General features: G+C 41.8%; 2 protein-coding genes and 3 non-coding genes across 12 annotated transcripts; all 5 read left to right on the top strand.

Moving 5' to 3' along the window:
* Nucleotides 1-922: 922 nt before the first annotated feature.
* Nucleotides 923-4,937, top strand: RPL17 (ribosomal protein L17). Of its 4 annotated transcripts, none has more exons than XM_003734653.7 (7): nt 923-989; nt 1,884-1,936; nt 2,023-2,063; nt 2,538-2,672; nt 2,911-3,009; nt 4,185-4,376; nt 4,855-4,937. In XM_003734653.7, exons 2-7 carry the CDS (start codon nt 1,897-1,899, stop codon nt 4,900-4,902), a joined length of 555 nt encoding a protein of 184 aa, XP_003734701.1. In that variant the 5' UTR covers nt 923-989; nt 1,884-1,896; the 3' UTR covers nt 4,903-4,937. The 4 variants fall into 4 exon arrangements, with proteins under 4 accessions (XP_003734701.1, XP_054100149.1, XP_008978011.1 ...); XM_054244174.2 differs by having other exon boundaries at nt 1,638-1,936; XM_008979763.4 differs by having other exon boundaries at nt 923-1,078.
* On the top strand, nt 1,742-1,807 carry LOC118147058 (small nucleolar RNA SNORD58). The gene has a single exon (XR_004733230.1). It is a non-coding gene; the product is annotated as a small nucleolar RNA SNORD58 (small nucleolar RNA).
* On the top strand, nt 2,120-2,184 carry LOC118147055 (small nucleolar RNA SNORD58). The gene has a single exon (XR_004733228.1). It is a non-coding gene; the product is annotated as a small nucleolar RNA SNORD58 (small nucleolar RNA).
* LOC118147057 (small nucleolar RNA SNORD58) lies at nt 4,427-4,490 on the top strand. The gene has a single exon (XR_004733229.1). It is a non-coding gene; the product is annotated as a small nucleolar RNA SNORD58 (small nucleolar RNA).
* A 1,206-nt stretch (nt 4,938-6,143) lies between the features above and the next one.
* Nucleotides 6,144-12,432, top strand: C13H18orf32 (chromosome 13 C18orf32 homolog). 5 transcript variants are annotated; one of them, XM_054244176.2, is made up of 4 exons: nt 6,144-6,171; nt 9,591-9,611; nt 10,687-10,882; nt 11,673-12,432. In XM_054244176.2, exons 3-4 carry the CDS (start codon nt 10,718-10,720, stop codon nt 11,736-11,738), a joined length of 231 nt encoding a protein of 76 aa, XP_054100151.1. In that variant the 5' UTR covers nt 6,144-6,171; nt 9,591-9,611; nt 10,687-10,717; the 3' UTR covers nt 11,739-12,432. The 5 variants fall into 5 exon arrangements, with proteins under 5 accessions (XP_054100151.1, XP_054100150.1, XP_003734703.1 ...); XM_054244175.2 differs by lacking the exon at nt 9,591-9,611 and adding an exon at nt 8,395-8,556 and having other exon boundaries at nt 6,144-6,328; XM_003734655.6 differs by lacking the exon at nt 9,591-9,611.
* Nucleotides 12,433-16,308: the final 3,876 nt, after the last annotated feature.

Raw genomic sequence — 16,308 nt, 5'->3', positions numbered from 1 at the left:
AAATCTGAAATCCGAAATGCTCCAAAATCCAAAACTTTTTGAGCGCCAACATACCACAAGTGGAAAATTCCACACCTGACCTCACACGACAGGCCACAGTGAAAATGCAGATGTGCAACACAGTTTATTTAACATACCCAAGGAACAAAGACCCTCCCAGTGCCCAGTGCCCTTCAGCTGCACTAGATGCAGGCTGGACGCACCAAGGGCAGGTTCCCCTAGATGATATCCCGCATGGATCCAAGACCTATGTGCATTAACTTACCGCATTTTTTTGCTTCTTCTCTGCTCTATGGTGTAAAAATATTGAAAGATAACCAAATTATTGAAAGAGGGAAAATTCTTTTCTACACAGTCCAATATAAAAATGCTAATGGAATAACAGAATTACAAAATCATTTTTCGACACCTGATGAAATAACGAATATGAGCACTGAACTTTAATACTGCTGAAGCCATTAGATGAAAAGCTGATGAGGAACTTTATATGGAAGGGATCACAGCAACAATTCCTGAACTCGTTTGCCCCTTTTTATTTACTTATTTATTATTATTATTTTATTTTGGAGACTGTGTCTCAATCTGTTACCCCGGCTACAGTGAAGTGGCACAATCATGGCTCACTGCAGGTTCAAACTCTAGGGCTAAAGCAATCAGAGTCACATAATCAAACCTAACAAATGTTGACGAATAAATAAAATATTCCTTTCTTATCTAATAATATGTAGTCCTGTCCTACAACTACAACCCTGTTTTTAATTGACTGACATTTAAAATCCGTAACTTTTATTTCTGTATTCAAAAAAAGAGAACTTTGAGACAGTCCCTAAAATGGCAATTCGTTTTCACACGTTCTTAAAACATATTCCACACTCCCTTTCCCCTCCCTCCTCAGATCTCGTTCTTCGGCTACAAATCTCGCGACAAGTCAAGTTCTCATGAGTTCTCCCAGAAGTCACCGTTCTTCCTCTTTCCCCAAGCGGCCTGAGGTGAGTGTTTCTTCTGTGTTGCTCCAAGTGCTCAATCCTCCTGTCATCACCGCCATCCTGGCCTCGGGGGCGGCGGCCTCCAGGGCCCGGTGAGGAGAACTCCCAAGGCTACTAAATCCTCGCTGATGGCGATGGTTTCTTACGCGGTGGGGGGGGGGGACGTGGCTGAGCGCCGACTTTGGAAGCCAGTGCCGATGGGCCTCTGCCATTCGCAGAGGAACGTGATGGGCGGGAGTGAGGACGACCTAGCCCCCCTCCACTGGTAGGGGCGGGCGGGCGGGCGGGCGCGGGCCGCCGGTGGTCCATGCCGACTCCGGACGTCCAGTGTCTAGCGGTGAGTGGTGGCTGAATACGCGACTCATTTGTGGCCGCAACGAGGAAAAGTTTTGGGGAAAATAAAGTCGGGTGGAGCCTTTACACATTTTTACCAGACTTGCCTGCCGGAGGGCGCTTAACGTGGGTAATAGTCCGAAGGTGTTGGGAGACAGCATGTTACCCGCGCAGCTCTTGAGAGTAAAGGGTTTTCTGTAGAGCGGTAGGGAGGAGGTAGAGGGTTGTAGTTGAGTTGTGCCATACGGCTGCGTCAAGTCATTTTACGTTCGGAAGATCAGCATCTTGAATTGAAACAGGCTGCCTTTTCTTCCAAAGGGTAGACTGGATTGGTGAGGTCCGTGAGGCTGCTTTCGTGGAAACAGTGCTGTGGTTACTCGCAGATGAAAGGGAAAGAAAGCACTGGATGGAGGAAAGGATGGCTGCGATGATGGCATTTCTTAGGACACCTTTGGATTAATAATGAAAACAACTACTCTCTGAGCAGCTGTTCGAATAATACTTAATACTGAATGAGTTATTGTTAAGTACGTATTGACAGAATTACCCTGTACTTTCCTCCAGGTAATCTGTGAAAATGGTTCGCTATTCACTTGATCCGGAGAACCCCACAAAGTGTAAGTGAACACCTTAGATACCTATTTCTTATATGGGGGTTGGCATAAGATACCAAAAATTAACCAAAGTGTTTTTTATTTTCTAGCATGCAAATCAAGAGGTTCCAATCTTCGCGTTCACTTTAAGGTATGCGACTCATAGTTGTGATCCAAGAGTTTCTCGTGTTCCACCCAAAAAGGTAGCTGCAGTGATGACTTTCTTAGGACACCTTTGGATTTACCATGAAAATGAATAAATTCTGAGCAGCCACCTTATATTTAGGCATTGATCGTCAGGTATAATGATGTAGAGTTTGTGGAATTAAGTAGAACTACCAGAAAACCATCTGAAAATCTAGTGTGCAGATCAAGATATGGGACACACTCATTATAATAACATGATAGATGTAAACATGTTACAGTGAGTAAATGGAGTTTGGAGGTTAATTTTTCCCTAGCTTCAACTAAGTCTTCCTAGCTTTTACTCACAAGTTTTTTTAATTGCTTTGTCACCAAAAAATAGAAATAACTCGACATTTTGAAAAGCTAAAAATTGAATGTTTACTTCAAAAATTAAGCAATGCTTTGACTAGTTAATTAACACTTTATTTTTCATACTTAGAACACACGTGAAACTGCCCAGGCCATCAAGGGTATGCATATACGAAAAGCCACGAAGTATCTGAAAGATGTCACTTTACAGAAACAGTGCGTACCATTCCGACGTTACAATGGTGGAGTTGGCAGGTGCGCCCAGGTGAGAATTCTTAGTTGCGATTTGAAAAGAAATTTTATGGAAAAGTGATGGGATAGGATAAGAATGGCTAAGATCTGTGCTGATCAACCTATTTCTGATTGCTGTAATGACAGGATAGCTTGGATTGATGGTGAAATGAACCATATCCTAAGAAACCTTGATGCTGGGTAAAATAAATTCATCCTGGCTGAAATGTTAATTTAAATCAAGGGAAATGATAATCTCCATTTTCTTTCAGGCCAAGCAGTGGGGCTGGACACAAGGTCGGTGGCCCAAAAAGAGTGCTGAATTTTTGCTGCACATGCTTAAAAATGCAGAGAGTAATGCTGAACTTAAGGTACCCAAACCGTTGACATCCTGTGCAACTTGTGTGGTTATTTTAATTAATGTTGGCTGCTCAGATGTATGTCCTTGTTTTTGTTCTCAGTAATTAACTCGTTTAAAATTTTTAAAGTTACTTTCTTTTGTTGTTGGTTTTGTTTGTTTGTTCTCTTGAGTCCCTTTATGACAAAATTCTGTGAAGACCCAGAAGCATGGTCTGCAGTCTCTCTAAGCCTAACAGTATCTCTATTTTTCTGCTGTCTTTTATACTGGAGATACTTTACCAAGGGCTTTTAACCCTTGTGCCATACACCTTTTTGGTAGTATGGTTATTTATCAAAATGATAGCTTGGCAGTGGTTGGTATGGTTTGTGGCCTACCTTCATAATGAAGAGCCATGTGACATTTCGGAAAAAAATTGTTTAAACTTATTGAAAGTTTAAACAGTGACAAACTTGTGTTGACAAAACAAGTTTCTCCATTTTGTATATTACCCATTAGCCTTTTGCATTTGAAGGTCTGAGCCAGAACTGGAATTGGTTTAGGTCTGTGTGGCTCTAAACCTTCTAAGCCATGCTGAGAAACTCTGTTTATCATCAAAACTTTGAATTGAGTTCTTCCTTATCCCTCAGCTCTCCATGCCTCTTAATGATCTTTGGGAAGGCCACTCACAGACAATGTATTTATATTTAGCACACTGAGTTTGGTGGCAATTTAGACACTTAAAGGTGAAGGCAGACAACTGCTTAAACATGCTGTTTTAATCAAAGGATTGCCTTTCAAAAATGATTTCATTGAGGCAGGACATTTGAGCATGTGGTTGCTGTGATGACTATTTTAGGACACCTTTCGTTTTTGAGGTAGAGTCTTCCTCTGTGATCTTGGCTCATTGCGGCCTCCACCTCCAGGGTTCAAGTGATTCCCCTGCCTCAGCTTCCTGAGTAGCTGGGACTACAGGTGCACACCACCACCCCCAGCTAATTTTTGTATTTTTTGTAGAGATGGGGTTTCACCATGTTGGCCAGGATGGTCTCCATCTCTTGACCTCCTGATCTGCCCACCTCAGCCTTTCAAAGTGCTGGGATTACAGGCATGAGCCACCGTGCCTGACTAGAATTCATATTTACCAATGATAGTTTGTGGTGTTTTGCTAATTAGGGATGTTCCTGATTTCATTCTCCTCCTCTCTAGGGTTTAGATGTAGATTCTCTGGTCATTGAGCATATCCAAGTGAACAAAGCACCCAAGATGCGCCGCCGGACCTACAGAGCTCATGGTCGAATTAACCCATACATGAGTTCTCCCTGCCACATTGAGATGATCCTTACTGAAAAGGAACAGATTGTTCCTAAACCAGAAGAGGAGGTTGCCCAGAAGAAGAAGGTAAATTAGTAGTTGCTCAGTTTTATTAGTGGTAGTAGAAATATTTGTGGTTGCTGTGATGGCTATCTTAGGACACCTCTGGAATCACCATGAAAGAAAACTATTCTGAGCAACCCTTTCTCCTGTCTTATTTGGCTTTTGTGAGTTTGTTTGTTGACTAATAATAAGTGGTAGTTTTATATTCAATATATCAGGCCCATATGATTATCTGCTTCTGGCTCCACTTAGATGTACACAGCCATTTCAAAAAGGGCCCTCTCCCCAAATCTCAGAAGCTTGTTTTAAGTCAAGGACCTGAGTGATTCTGTACACTTCTCATTACACCCAATGAACTTAGGTTCTGTTGATTTTATCTTTGAAGTATTTTCCCCCTTAGTTCTTAACAACTAGGTTTCCTGCCTCCAGAATAAGCTGCAGTCCTCCGAGATGTACTGTGGGTTTCTCCAAGAAACTTAACAATCTATTTTCCTTTCCCCAGATATCCCAGAAGAAACTGAAGAAGCAAAAACTTATGGCACGGGAGTAAATTCAGCCTTAAAATAAATGCAACTAAAAGGAAAAGAATGTTGGTTGTCTTTATTATTTCAAGTGTCCTTACAAGATGGATCAAATGGGGATTTTTAGGATTTGAATTAGAAACACAGATTGTTTACCTTATACCATTAAACATTTTCATGGCTGGGCACAAGTGCCTCATTTCTATAATCCCAGCATTTTGAGAGGCGAAGGTTGGTAGCTTGAGTCCAGGAGTTCAAGACCTGGGCAACAGGACAAGCCTGTCTACAAATATATATATATATACATACATACATACATATACATATATATATACACACTGAAATTCACTGAGTGTGATGTCACTTCCATGTAGTCTAAGCTATTTGGGGGATTTAGGTGGGTGGTTACAGTGAGCACTACTGCACTCTTAACCTGGGCAAGACAGAATAAGACCCTATCTTAAAACAGAATAATCCAGTGTTGTGTGAATATACCATTTCATCATCCCCAACAGGAAATGTTTGCATTGAGCATTGCCATTGTCATGACAGCAGTCAGGTTCAGATTTTGAAGCTTTTTTGAGTAACGATCATCAACCTGTATCATTTCATCAATTGATAAACAGGTTTAGTTTTTGCTGTTAGAAACGATCCTACTGTAAACCTTCACAGATTTTTGTGTTTTTTCATTTCTCGGGTATATACTTGACTGGAATTGCTAGATCATACGGTAACCTGAATAAACATCTGAGGAAGTTTGAAATATTTCCAAAAAGGCTGCACATTACATTTCAACAGCAGGGTGTGAGGGTCCCAGTTGCCATGCATCATCGCCAACAGGTACTGACACCCTAGCGGGTGTCCACTGTTGTATAAAGTGATTTAACTGCTTAAACAACTAATGTCTAACGTTGGCTTTAGTTAATGTTTGCTCTGCCCTTGAATTTAAGAAACTCGCAAACCGCCTAGCTGCCATCTTCCCTGTGGATGCCACGCCATTTTCACGGGCGTCATCCTTTGCCGAGGCAGTGTTCTTAATTTTAATCCTGCTTTCCGAGTCAGGGAGTTGTCAGGTGAGGCTTTCCTCGCGGAGCGGAGCTCTGATTTGGACACCTGGGAAGCACAGGGCGCAGCGCTGGAAGCCCCGCCGCGTCCCGCTGGGCGACATTGCTGCGAGCTGTGTGGGCTGACGCAGGCGCGCCTTTGTCATTTCCGTTGGAAGCTCCCATTGGCTCGGCTGCGGCTCGGCTCTCCCTCCGGAAGTGCGGACATTCTCAGCTCCGCTTCCGTGGTCGCGTGTAAGTGTGTCTGGACTGCCGGCTTGCGGTGGGCTTGGGGGGCTGCTCGGCAGGCCCAGGCACTCGCAGAACCCTAGCCAGTGCGCGGCCTCCTGCCTCCCGCCCTCCTTGGCGCTCTGGCCCGCCGGCTTCAGCAGTGCCCGCCTTCGCTCTCACGGTACCTTCCTTCCGCATGGGCGCCGACCCGCCCTCCCCGGCCCTGCGCTTCTGTCTGCATTCCTTGTTCACCACCCGTGCCCTCGGTGCTTGCATTGGCCTCTCCGATACTTTATATTGGTTTTGTTCTTTTCCGTGGGCAAGTATTGTTGGTTTCACATCCCTTCTATGACCTTCACCGTTAGACCTCTTTTCTCTCCTCTTTTCAATCATTGTCTTTGACTTAACCTGTCTCCTCCCCAACCCCCCCCCCCCCGCCCTGCCCTCCCGTCTCCACCAAGATGACATGCTCAACTGGATGACTTGAAGGAAGGTGGCTTTCCCTATTATGCCTGCCCTGTTTCAGATGGAGCCTCAGACTTTTCCTGTCTCCTCTATTGTCTGTACTTAAGTCGAGGGAAAGAAGATTCCTCTGCAACAGCTTTAATCCGTTTTACTTGGTTGGCTTGGAGAGAATAGTTAAAATGATAATATCTCCTAGCTACCTTCTAGACTTTTTCTGACCCACTTTCCACATGCGTGAAGTAAAATATCTTACCGAAGAATTATTCTGAAGATTAAAAGATAAGATACAAGTAGGCTTCATTCTGAAGAGAACTAAAAAGTCTCTTAAATGCCATAATTATGGCCTAAGTGATGAGTAGTGTTTGTTCTTGAGAGTTTATTTACACCATACTGTGTGAGCTTGCTTAAAACACAACTACAGAAGTAAAAATGAATCTTTATGATGGAGGGCCTGTCAGTCACTAACTAAGCTAGTACTGGTAGCATTGCCAGTTGTTTTGAAGGGGGTTAGTTGGTTTGGATCGTTTGGTAAAAGGGAATAACATGACCACTGTGGTTTTGGAAGAGGAAAAGCCAAGAACATTGAGGAAAACAAGAACTGGAAATAATACTCTTAGCCAGCCCTAATTCCCTGTTACCTCTGTGAGAACTTTGGACAGGTTACAACTTTTGGATTTATTTATTTATTTATTATCTTGAGACAGGGTCTGTTTCTGTGGCCCAGGCTGGAGCACAGTGGGCTGTCATAATTCACAACAGCCTTGACTTTCCCGGGCCCAAGTGGTTCTCTCCTTCCTCAGCTCCCCAAATAGCTGGGACTACAGGCATGTGCCACCACACTTGGCAAATCATTGAAAAAAAAAACAGACCAGGTTTCGGTAATCCCAGCACTTTGGGAGGACAAGGCAGAAGGGTCACTTGAGTTCAGGACTGAGCAACACAGTGAGACCTCATCTCTACTGAAAATTTAAAAATTAGTCGGGTGTGGTAGCATGGGGCTGTGGTCCTAGCTACTCAGGAGGCTGAAGTATAGGGATAGCTTGAGTCTAGGAGGTCGAGGCTGCAGTGAACTCTGAACACAAGTGGTATGTTTGAGCCACTGACTTTAGCCTGAGCAACAGAGCAAGATCTTGTCTCAAAAAAAAAAAAAATCACCGTTGCCCAGGCAATTTTTTTTTTGAGGTGGAGTTTTGCTCGTCATGCAGGCTGGTGTGCAATGCAACCTCCGCCTCCCAGGTTCAAGTGATTCTCCTGCCTCAGCCTTCCAAGTAACTGGGATTACAGGTGCACGCCACCACACCCAGCTCATTTTTTTATTTTTAGTAGAGATGGGGTTTCACCATGTTGGCCAGGCTGGTCTCCTGACCTCAGGCGATCCACCTGCCTCAGTTTCCCAAGGTGCTGGGATTACAGGCGTGATCCACTGTTCCCTGCCTCAATTTACATTTTTGTTCATAGCTCTTGCTTGTAATTCATTTCAAAGACATACTCAGATTGGATTGTCTATACCACTGTTCACCTGCATTGTGAATAATTTTAAAATGTCTTAGCATAGTCATAGTACTGACTCATTTGCCAGCAGATCCTACTTAATTTGGAATATTTTGAAAAATAGCTCATTTTTTAGTGGAGACAGGGCCAGGCTGGTCTTGAACTTCAGACCTCAAGTGATCTGTCTACCTCGGCCTCCCAAAGTGCTGTGATTGCAGACATGAGCCACCCCTCCCGGCCTTAAAATAAGATTTTCTCTTTTTTTGAGTTGGAATATCACTTTGTTGCCAGACTGCAGTACAGTGGCGTGATATCAGCTCACTGCAACGGGGTTTCACCATGTTGGTCAGGATGGTCTCGATCTCCTGACCTCATGATCCACCCGCCTCAGCCTCCCAAAGTGCTGGAATTACAGGTGTGAGCCACGGCGCCTGGACAAGAATTCTTAACATGGTAACTTACCAGCATTATGCACTGTTTGAAAGCTTCTTTCTTTTGTACTTTTTAAGGCTCTCTATCCTATTCTAGGTGATTAAAAAGTCTCGTAAATTTAAGAGATCATTTGGTTTAATAATATATTATGGAACTAGTATTGGTTCTTCTTCAAGAAATTGCTGATTTTGAGAAGTTCCCACATGATTTCTAATCATCAAGGAAATCAGTAGTGTTGATTTGTTAGTTTTGAGACAAGGTCTTGCACTATTGCCCAGCTAGAGTGCAGTGGCATGATCATAGCTTTCTGCAGCCTTGAACTTCTGAGCTCAAGTGATCCTCCTGAGCCTGGCACAGTGGCTCACACCTGTAATCTGAGCAACCCAGAACCCTGAGGCAGGAGGATCACTTGAGGTCACACATTTGAGACCAGCCTGGGCAACATAGTAAGATTCCCCCCATCTCTACAGAACTTTTCTAAAACTAGCCATGCATTGTGGCTCATTGCTTAGGCTCAGAAGTTTAGGGCTGCAGTGAGTGATAATTGTGCCACTGCACTTCCAGCCTGGGTGACAGTTTAAGACCTTGTCTCAAAACAAACAAAGTAACACCACTAATTTCCTTGATGATTAGAAATCACATTGGAATTTCTCAAAGTCAGCAAACTCAGGAGACTGAGGTGAGAGGATCACTTGAGCCCAGGAGGTCAAGGCTACAGTAAACCATGATGGTGCCACTGCACTCCAGCCTGGGCTACAGAGTGAGAAGGGTCTTGAGAAAAAGCAAGAAAAAAGCGATCTTCTCACCTTATTCTTCCAAGTAGCTAGGATTACCGCTCTGTGCCAGCAAAGTCAGCATAGGTGTTAATTTTTGGAAATGGACAATTTACGTAGAAATACGATAATAAAATTTTTTTGTTACTTGACACACCTTAAATTATGCCCTTAAAAATAAAAGCAAAATATATCAAAGAAGAGTTGTTGCCTGGGAAAGGCCAGGTGATTTTCAACCTAGAGGTCTCTCAAAGTAATGTCTTTGTATGTTTTGTATTGCAGGATTTGCCGTCGGTGTTGTAGGTATGGCTAATTGATATTGTCAGTCCCTGAAGATTAAGACTAGTTATCTCACTCGAAGTCCATTCCACACTTAAATGGAGTATAAGTCATAAATCTCTAAATAGAGATAGTAGCAAAGGCACCCAACCTTACTGATGGTTTTTAGGATTAAATGAGTTGATAGATGTAAACTGCCTAGCACCTACCAAATGTTATCTTTCCTTTATCATCAAATTCATGATTAGGGAGCAGTGATTGGAAAAGTTTGGAAGCAAGCACCTCATTATTATCCATGTCTACCACCTATTATTTCTTTTTTTCTTTTCTTTGAGACGAAGTCTTGCTCTTTCACCCAGGCTGGAGCGCAGTGGCAGGATCTTGGCTCATTGCAGCCTCCACCTCCTGGGTTCAAGCAATTCTGCCTCAGCCTCCCAAGTAGCTGGGATTACAGGTGCACTTCACTACGCCCAGCTAATTTTTGTATCTTTAGTGGAGATGGTGTTTCACCATGTTGGCCAGGCTGGTCTCGAATTCCTGACCTAATGATCTGCCCTCCTCGGCCTCCCAAAGTGCTGGGATTACAGGCATGAGCCACTGCTCCTGCCCTACTTTACCTTGTAGATAGCAGCATTTTTGTTTAATAAAGTCTCTCTTTTTTTTTTTTTTTTTTTTTTTGTAAATGTATGTTTTAAGTTTTCCCTACACTGTAAAGTAGTCCTTTCAGATATGTATATATATTTTTCTTTTTTGAGACAAAGTCTCTGTGTCATCCAGGCTGGAGAGCAGTGGCATGAACATGGCCCACTACCGCCTCAACCTCCTGGGCTCTAGTGAACCTCCTGTCTCAGCCACTTATGTAGCTGGGACCACAGGAGTATGCCACCATGCCCAGCTAACTTTTTTACCTTGTAGAGACAAGGTCTCACTCTGTTGTGCAAGATGGTTTCAAACTCCTGGGCCCAAGTATCCTCTTGCCTCCCAAAATGCTGGGATTACAGGCGTCAGCCACCACACCTCGCCCCTTTCAGATACCTTAATCTTGGTAAATTCCTTCAGTTACTAATCTGTGATGAACTAATTTATTTTCTTTGTATAGATCAACAGTTGAGGAGCTCAAGCCCAGGACAATGGTGTGCATTCCTTGTATTGTCATTCCAGTTCTGCTCTGGATCTACAAAAAATTCCTGGAGCCATACATATACCCTCTGATTTCCCCCTTCGTTGGTCGTATATGGCCTAAAAAAGCTGTACAAGAAACCAATGATACAAACAAAGGCAAAGTAGACTGTAAGGTAAGAACATTCACATGCCTTCAGTAAGAGCAGTGAAAGGGGGTGGTATGTGGGTGAAACACTTAGATTTTGGAAAGACAGGTTTTAGAACCAGAAAACCTGGTTTTCTGACATTTGGTTTAAATTAAGGTTTTAAAGTAAGCCTCTGATTTCTTCTGTTCCTACAATGCATTTGCCTTTTGGCCAAAATGGTAACCAATATTTCCTGACTGATAAGTGTAATGGTAAATAGCTAATGGATGAGAAGAGATACACTGATACAAATCAGTTTCACTGATTGATAACTTTGGTAAGAGCTTTAATTAGAAGGATCATAGAGATTTTTTTTTAATGAGTAGACAGCTCTGTTATCTTTAGAATTGTTGCTTTTTTTAGATTCAGCTTTATGCTCAGCTGCACTAATTTAGCCGTCCTGCCCATGTCTGGAAGCAAAATGTTTCACTCTGGAGCTTGTTGCCTTTTTTGTTTGTTTTTTTGGAGACAGAATTTCACTCTTGTCGCTCAGGCTGGGGTTCAGTGGCACAATCTCGGCTCACCGCAACCTCCATCTCCCTGGTTCAAGCAATTCTCCTGCCTTGACCTCCTGAGTAGCTGGGATTACAAGCATGCACCACCACATCTGACTAATTTTATATTTTTAGTAGAGACAGGGTTTCTCCATGTTGGTCAGGCTGGTGTCGAACTACTGACCTCAGGTGATCCACCCGCCTCAGCCTCCCAGCACTTTGGGAGTATGTCTCTTAATGAATATCTTTTTGTTACAATAATTTGTAAATTTTTTTTCATTTAGGGTGCAGACATGAATGGATTACCAACAAAAGGACCAACAGAGATCTCTGATAAAAAGAAAGACTAAAGCAATTTCCTAGAGGACCTCATCATTAAAAAAATGGACCTGATAATATGAAGCATCTTCCTTGTAACTGTCTTTGACCTTTTTATCTGAGACCAGAATTCAGGATAGAAGTCTAGATACTTGCCGGATACTAATCAGGAAATACATAATATCTGTATTTAAAATGTAGTTAGTTATATTTAATGACCTCATTCCTAAGTTTCTTTTTCATTAATGTAGCTTTCATTTCTGTTGTTGTTGTTTTAATAATATGATGAAATAGAAAGTCTGTGCCAGTAGACACTATGTTACTAAATCAGCACTTTAAAATCTTTGGTTCTCTATCATTCATTCATATGAATTTGACTGCTGTTTGCCATCATTTGTTTCGGCTCTTCTAATTTGAGTGGAGTACAGTTTTATTGTGAAACTGTGCAGGGAAATGAAGGTAGAATTTTGGGAGGTAATAATGATGTGAAACGTAAAGATATAATAATTACTGTCCAATACAGTAGAGCAGCTTGTCCCTAAATGTAGTAATGACTATTTATTGCTCTGAGGAAGATAAAAAAAAAAAAAAGATAGGGAAAAGGGGGAAACTTCTTTGAAAAATGAAACATCTTTTACAAATATGTCAAATGTAATTATAAGATTTTAATCCTTACTACATTTCTTCTGTTCCTACAAATGTATTAAACATTCAGTTTAACTGGTAGTTCTTTTTCTTTTAAAGTCTGTTTAAATATTCAAAAGGGAAATTTTCATCACATCAGCAGAATTCTGACATTGTGATGGCCTTTGTATAGTGGCGGGTCAGCAGGTACTATTGTTGCATAACAAGACACTCCAAATTTAGTGGTTTTCAGCAACACTCACTCAACTGAGCAGTTCTTTGCTGTTCTGGGCCTGGGTCTGGACCTAGGCCACTATATGACTTTTAGCTTTTAATATTCAGCGTAGGGACCTATAAATACTGAAAAATGATGAGATGCATCCTTTTATATTGTTTTATTCCCTCTGAAGCTGGGAAAGATTAAAGGGGACTCTTGATTCAATGAAGTCCTGGTCCTAATTCAGACTGTATTAAGTTCTATGTCTGGTCAAGTCACTGATTTATTTGGACTTCATTTGCTATAAATCAGAAGGTCTCAGCTTTTCTGTCCAAAGCCACCTGAGGGAGAAGATAAATTCTCATTAACAAATACATTGTTTTTTAAGATATAAATACTGTTACAAAAATAACATATTCATAGTAAAACAATGCAAGAGCACACTAAATGAAAAGCAAATGTTCTTTCTGAATGCTGGTTCCCTAATTCCAGCTCCACAGAATTAACAAATTTTTTGGTTGTTTGTTTGATCTTGTTAGACAGCAAGTCTTACTCACAGTGCTGCTCCTTGTGGAGCAAGGCTAACTCATAGGCAGTGTGCCCAGAGTCTGCCCCAGTTGGTTTTGTGTGTAACCTGCTAGCAACTTTTTGAAAATTAATTTGTATTTAAGTACACATATCTTTTTTATATTTACTATTTTCTTTTTTTTTTTTTTTTTTTTTTGAGTCTCACTCTGTCACTCAAGCTGGAGGGCAGCAGTGAGATCATGGCTCCCTACAGTCTTGACCTCTAGTCCTGAAGTGATCCTCTCATTTTAGCCTTCCAAGTAGCTGGGACTACAGGTGGATGCCACCATCCCCAGCTAATGTTTTTGTATCTTTTTGTAGAGATAGTTTGGCCTTGTCATCTGGGCTGGTCTCAAACTCCTGGGATCAAGTGATTCTCCACTTTGACCTCCAAAAGTGCTGGGATTATAGACATGAGCCACTATACCTGGCTTACACATTATCTTTTAAAAATTAAATAATATGGCCAGGGCGCGGTTGTTCATGCCTGTAATCCCAGCACTTTGGGAGGCCAAGGCGGGTAGAACATGAGGTCAGGAGATCGAGACCATCTGGCTAACATGCTGAAACCCCGTCTCTATTAAAAATACAAAAAAAAAAAAAAATTAGCTGGGCATGGTGGCACATGCCTGTAATCCCAGATACTCAGGAGGCTAAGGCAGGAGAATCGCTTGAGCCCAGGAGGCAGAGATTGCAGTGAGCCAAGATTGTGCCACTGCACTCCAGCTTGGGTGACAGAGCAAGACTGTCTGAAAAACAAAACTAAACAAAAAACTCCTGGACACTTAGACCCTCCCAAGCCTAAACGAGCAAGAAGATGAAACCCTGAATAGACCAATAACAAGGGCTGAAGTTGAGGCAGCAATTAATAGCCTACCGACCAAAGGAATCCCAGGTCCAGATGGGTTCACAGCCGAATTCTACCAGACATACAAAGAGGAGCTGGTACCACTCATTCTGAAACTATTCCAAACAAACCAAAAAGAGGGAACCCTTCCCAAATCATTTTTTGAGAGCAACATCATCCATATACCAAAACCCGGTAGAGACTCAACAAAAAAAAACTTCAGGCCGATACCCATGATGAACATAGATGCAAAAATCTTCAATAAAATACTGGCAAACCAATTGCAACAGCACATCAAAAAGCTTATCCATCATGATCAAGTAGGCTTCATTCCAGGGATGCAAGGCTGGTTCAACATACGCAAGTCTTTAAATGTAATTAACCACATAAACAGAACCAAAGACAAAAACCACACGATTATCTCAATAGATGCAGAGAAGGCCTTTGACAAAATTCAAAAGCCCTCAATAAACTAGGTATCAGCAGAATGTATTTAAAAATAATAAAAGCTATACAAACCTATGGGCAGTGTCATACTGAATGGGCAAAAACTGGAAGCATTCCCTTTGAAATCTGGCACTAGACAAGGATGCCCTGTGTCACCACTCTTACTCAATATAGTATTGGAAGTTCTAGCCAGAGCAATCAGACAAAAAGAAATAAAGGGTATTGTTAGGTAAAGAGGAAGTCAAATTGTCTCTATTTGCAGACGACATGATTGTAAATTCAGAAGACCCCATCGTCTCAGCCCAAAATCTGAAACAAGCAACTTCAGCAAAGTCTCAGAATACAAAATCAATGTGCAGAAATCACAAGCATTCCTATTTACCAATAACAGACTTAAAGAGAGCCGAATCAAGAACAAACCGCCATTCACAATTGCTACAAAGGGAATAAAATACCTAGGAATACAACTAACAAAGGATGTAAAGGACCTCTTCAAGGAGAACTACAAACCACTGCTCAATGAAATAAGACAGGACACAAACAGATGGAGAAACATCCCATGCTCACGGTTAGGAAGAATCAATATTGTGAAAATGGCCATACTGCCCAAAGTAATTTATAGATTCAGCGCTATCCCCATCAAGTTACCTATGACCCTCTTCACAGAACTGGAAAAAAAACCCTTAAGCTTCACATGGAACCAAATGAGAGCCTGCATAGCCAAGACAATTCTAAGCAAAAAGAACAAAGCTGGAGGCATCACACTACCTGACTTCAAACTATACTACAAGGCTGCAGTAATCAAAACAGCATGGTACTGGTACCAAAACAGAGATATAGACCAATGGAACAGAACAGAGGCCTCAGAGGCAATGCCACACATCTACAACCATCTGATCTTTGACAAACCTGACAAACCAGGAATGGGGAAAGGATTCCCTGTTTAATAAATGGTTTTGGGAAAACTGGCTAGCCATGTGCAGAAAGCAGAAACTGGGCCCCTTTCTGACACCTTAAAGACTTAAACATAAGACCTAACACCATAAAAACCCTAGAAGAAAACCTAGGCAAAACCATTTAGGACACAGGCATAGGCAAGGACTTCATGACCAAAACACCAACAGCACTGGCAACAAAAGCCAAAATAAACAAATGGAATCTAATTAAACTCCAGAGCTTCTGCACAGCAAAGGAAACAATCATTAGAGTGAACTGGCAACCAACAGAATGGGAAAACATTTTTGCAATCTACTCATCTGACAAAGGGCTAATATCCAGAATCTACAAAAAACTAAAACAGATTTACAAGAAAAAAACAAATGAACCCATTCAAAAGTAGGCGAAGGACATGAACAGACACTTTTCAATAGAAGACATTTATGAGGCCAACCAACATATGAAAAAATGCTCATCATCATGGTCATTAGAGAAATGCAAATCAAAACCACATTGAGATACCATCTCACGCCAGTTAGAATGGCAGTCATTAAAAAATCTGGAGACAACAGATGCTGGAGAGGATGTGAAGAAATAGAAATGCTTTTACACTGTTGGTGGGAGTGTAAATTAGTTCAACCATTGTGGAAGACAGTGTGGTGATTCCTCAAGGACCTAGAAATAGAAATTCCATATGACCCAGCAATCCCATTACTGGGTATATATCCAAAGGATTATCAATCATTCTATTATAAAGACACATGCACACGTATGTTCATTGTGACACTGTTTACAATAGCAAAGACCTGGAACCAACCCAAATGCTCACTGATGATAGACTGGACAGGGAAAGTGTGGCACATATACACCATGGAATTGTATGCAGCCATAGAAACAATGAGTTCATGTCCTTTGTGGGGAGATGGATGAATCTGGAAACCATCATTCTCAGCAAACCGACACA

The sequence above is a fragment of the Callithrix jacchus genome, chromosome 13 (genome assembly GCF_049354715.1).
Source record: "Callithrix jacchus isolate 240 chromosome 13, calJac240_pri, whole genome shotgun sequence".
In the NCBI taxonomy this organism is placed as follows: domain Eukaryota; kingdom Metazoa; phylum Chordata; class Mammalia; order Primates; family Cebidae; genus Callithrix; species Callithrix jacchus.
This window is presented reverse-complemented; position numbering and strand designations above follow the sequence as displayed.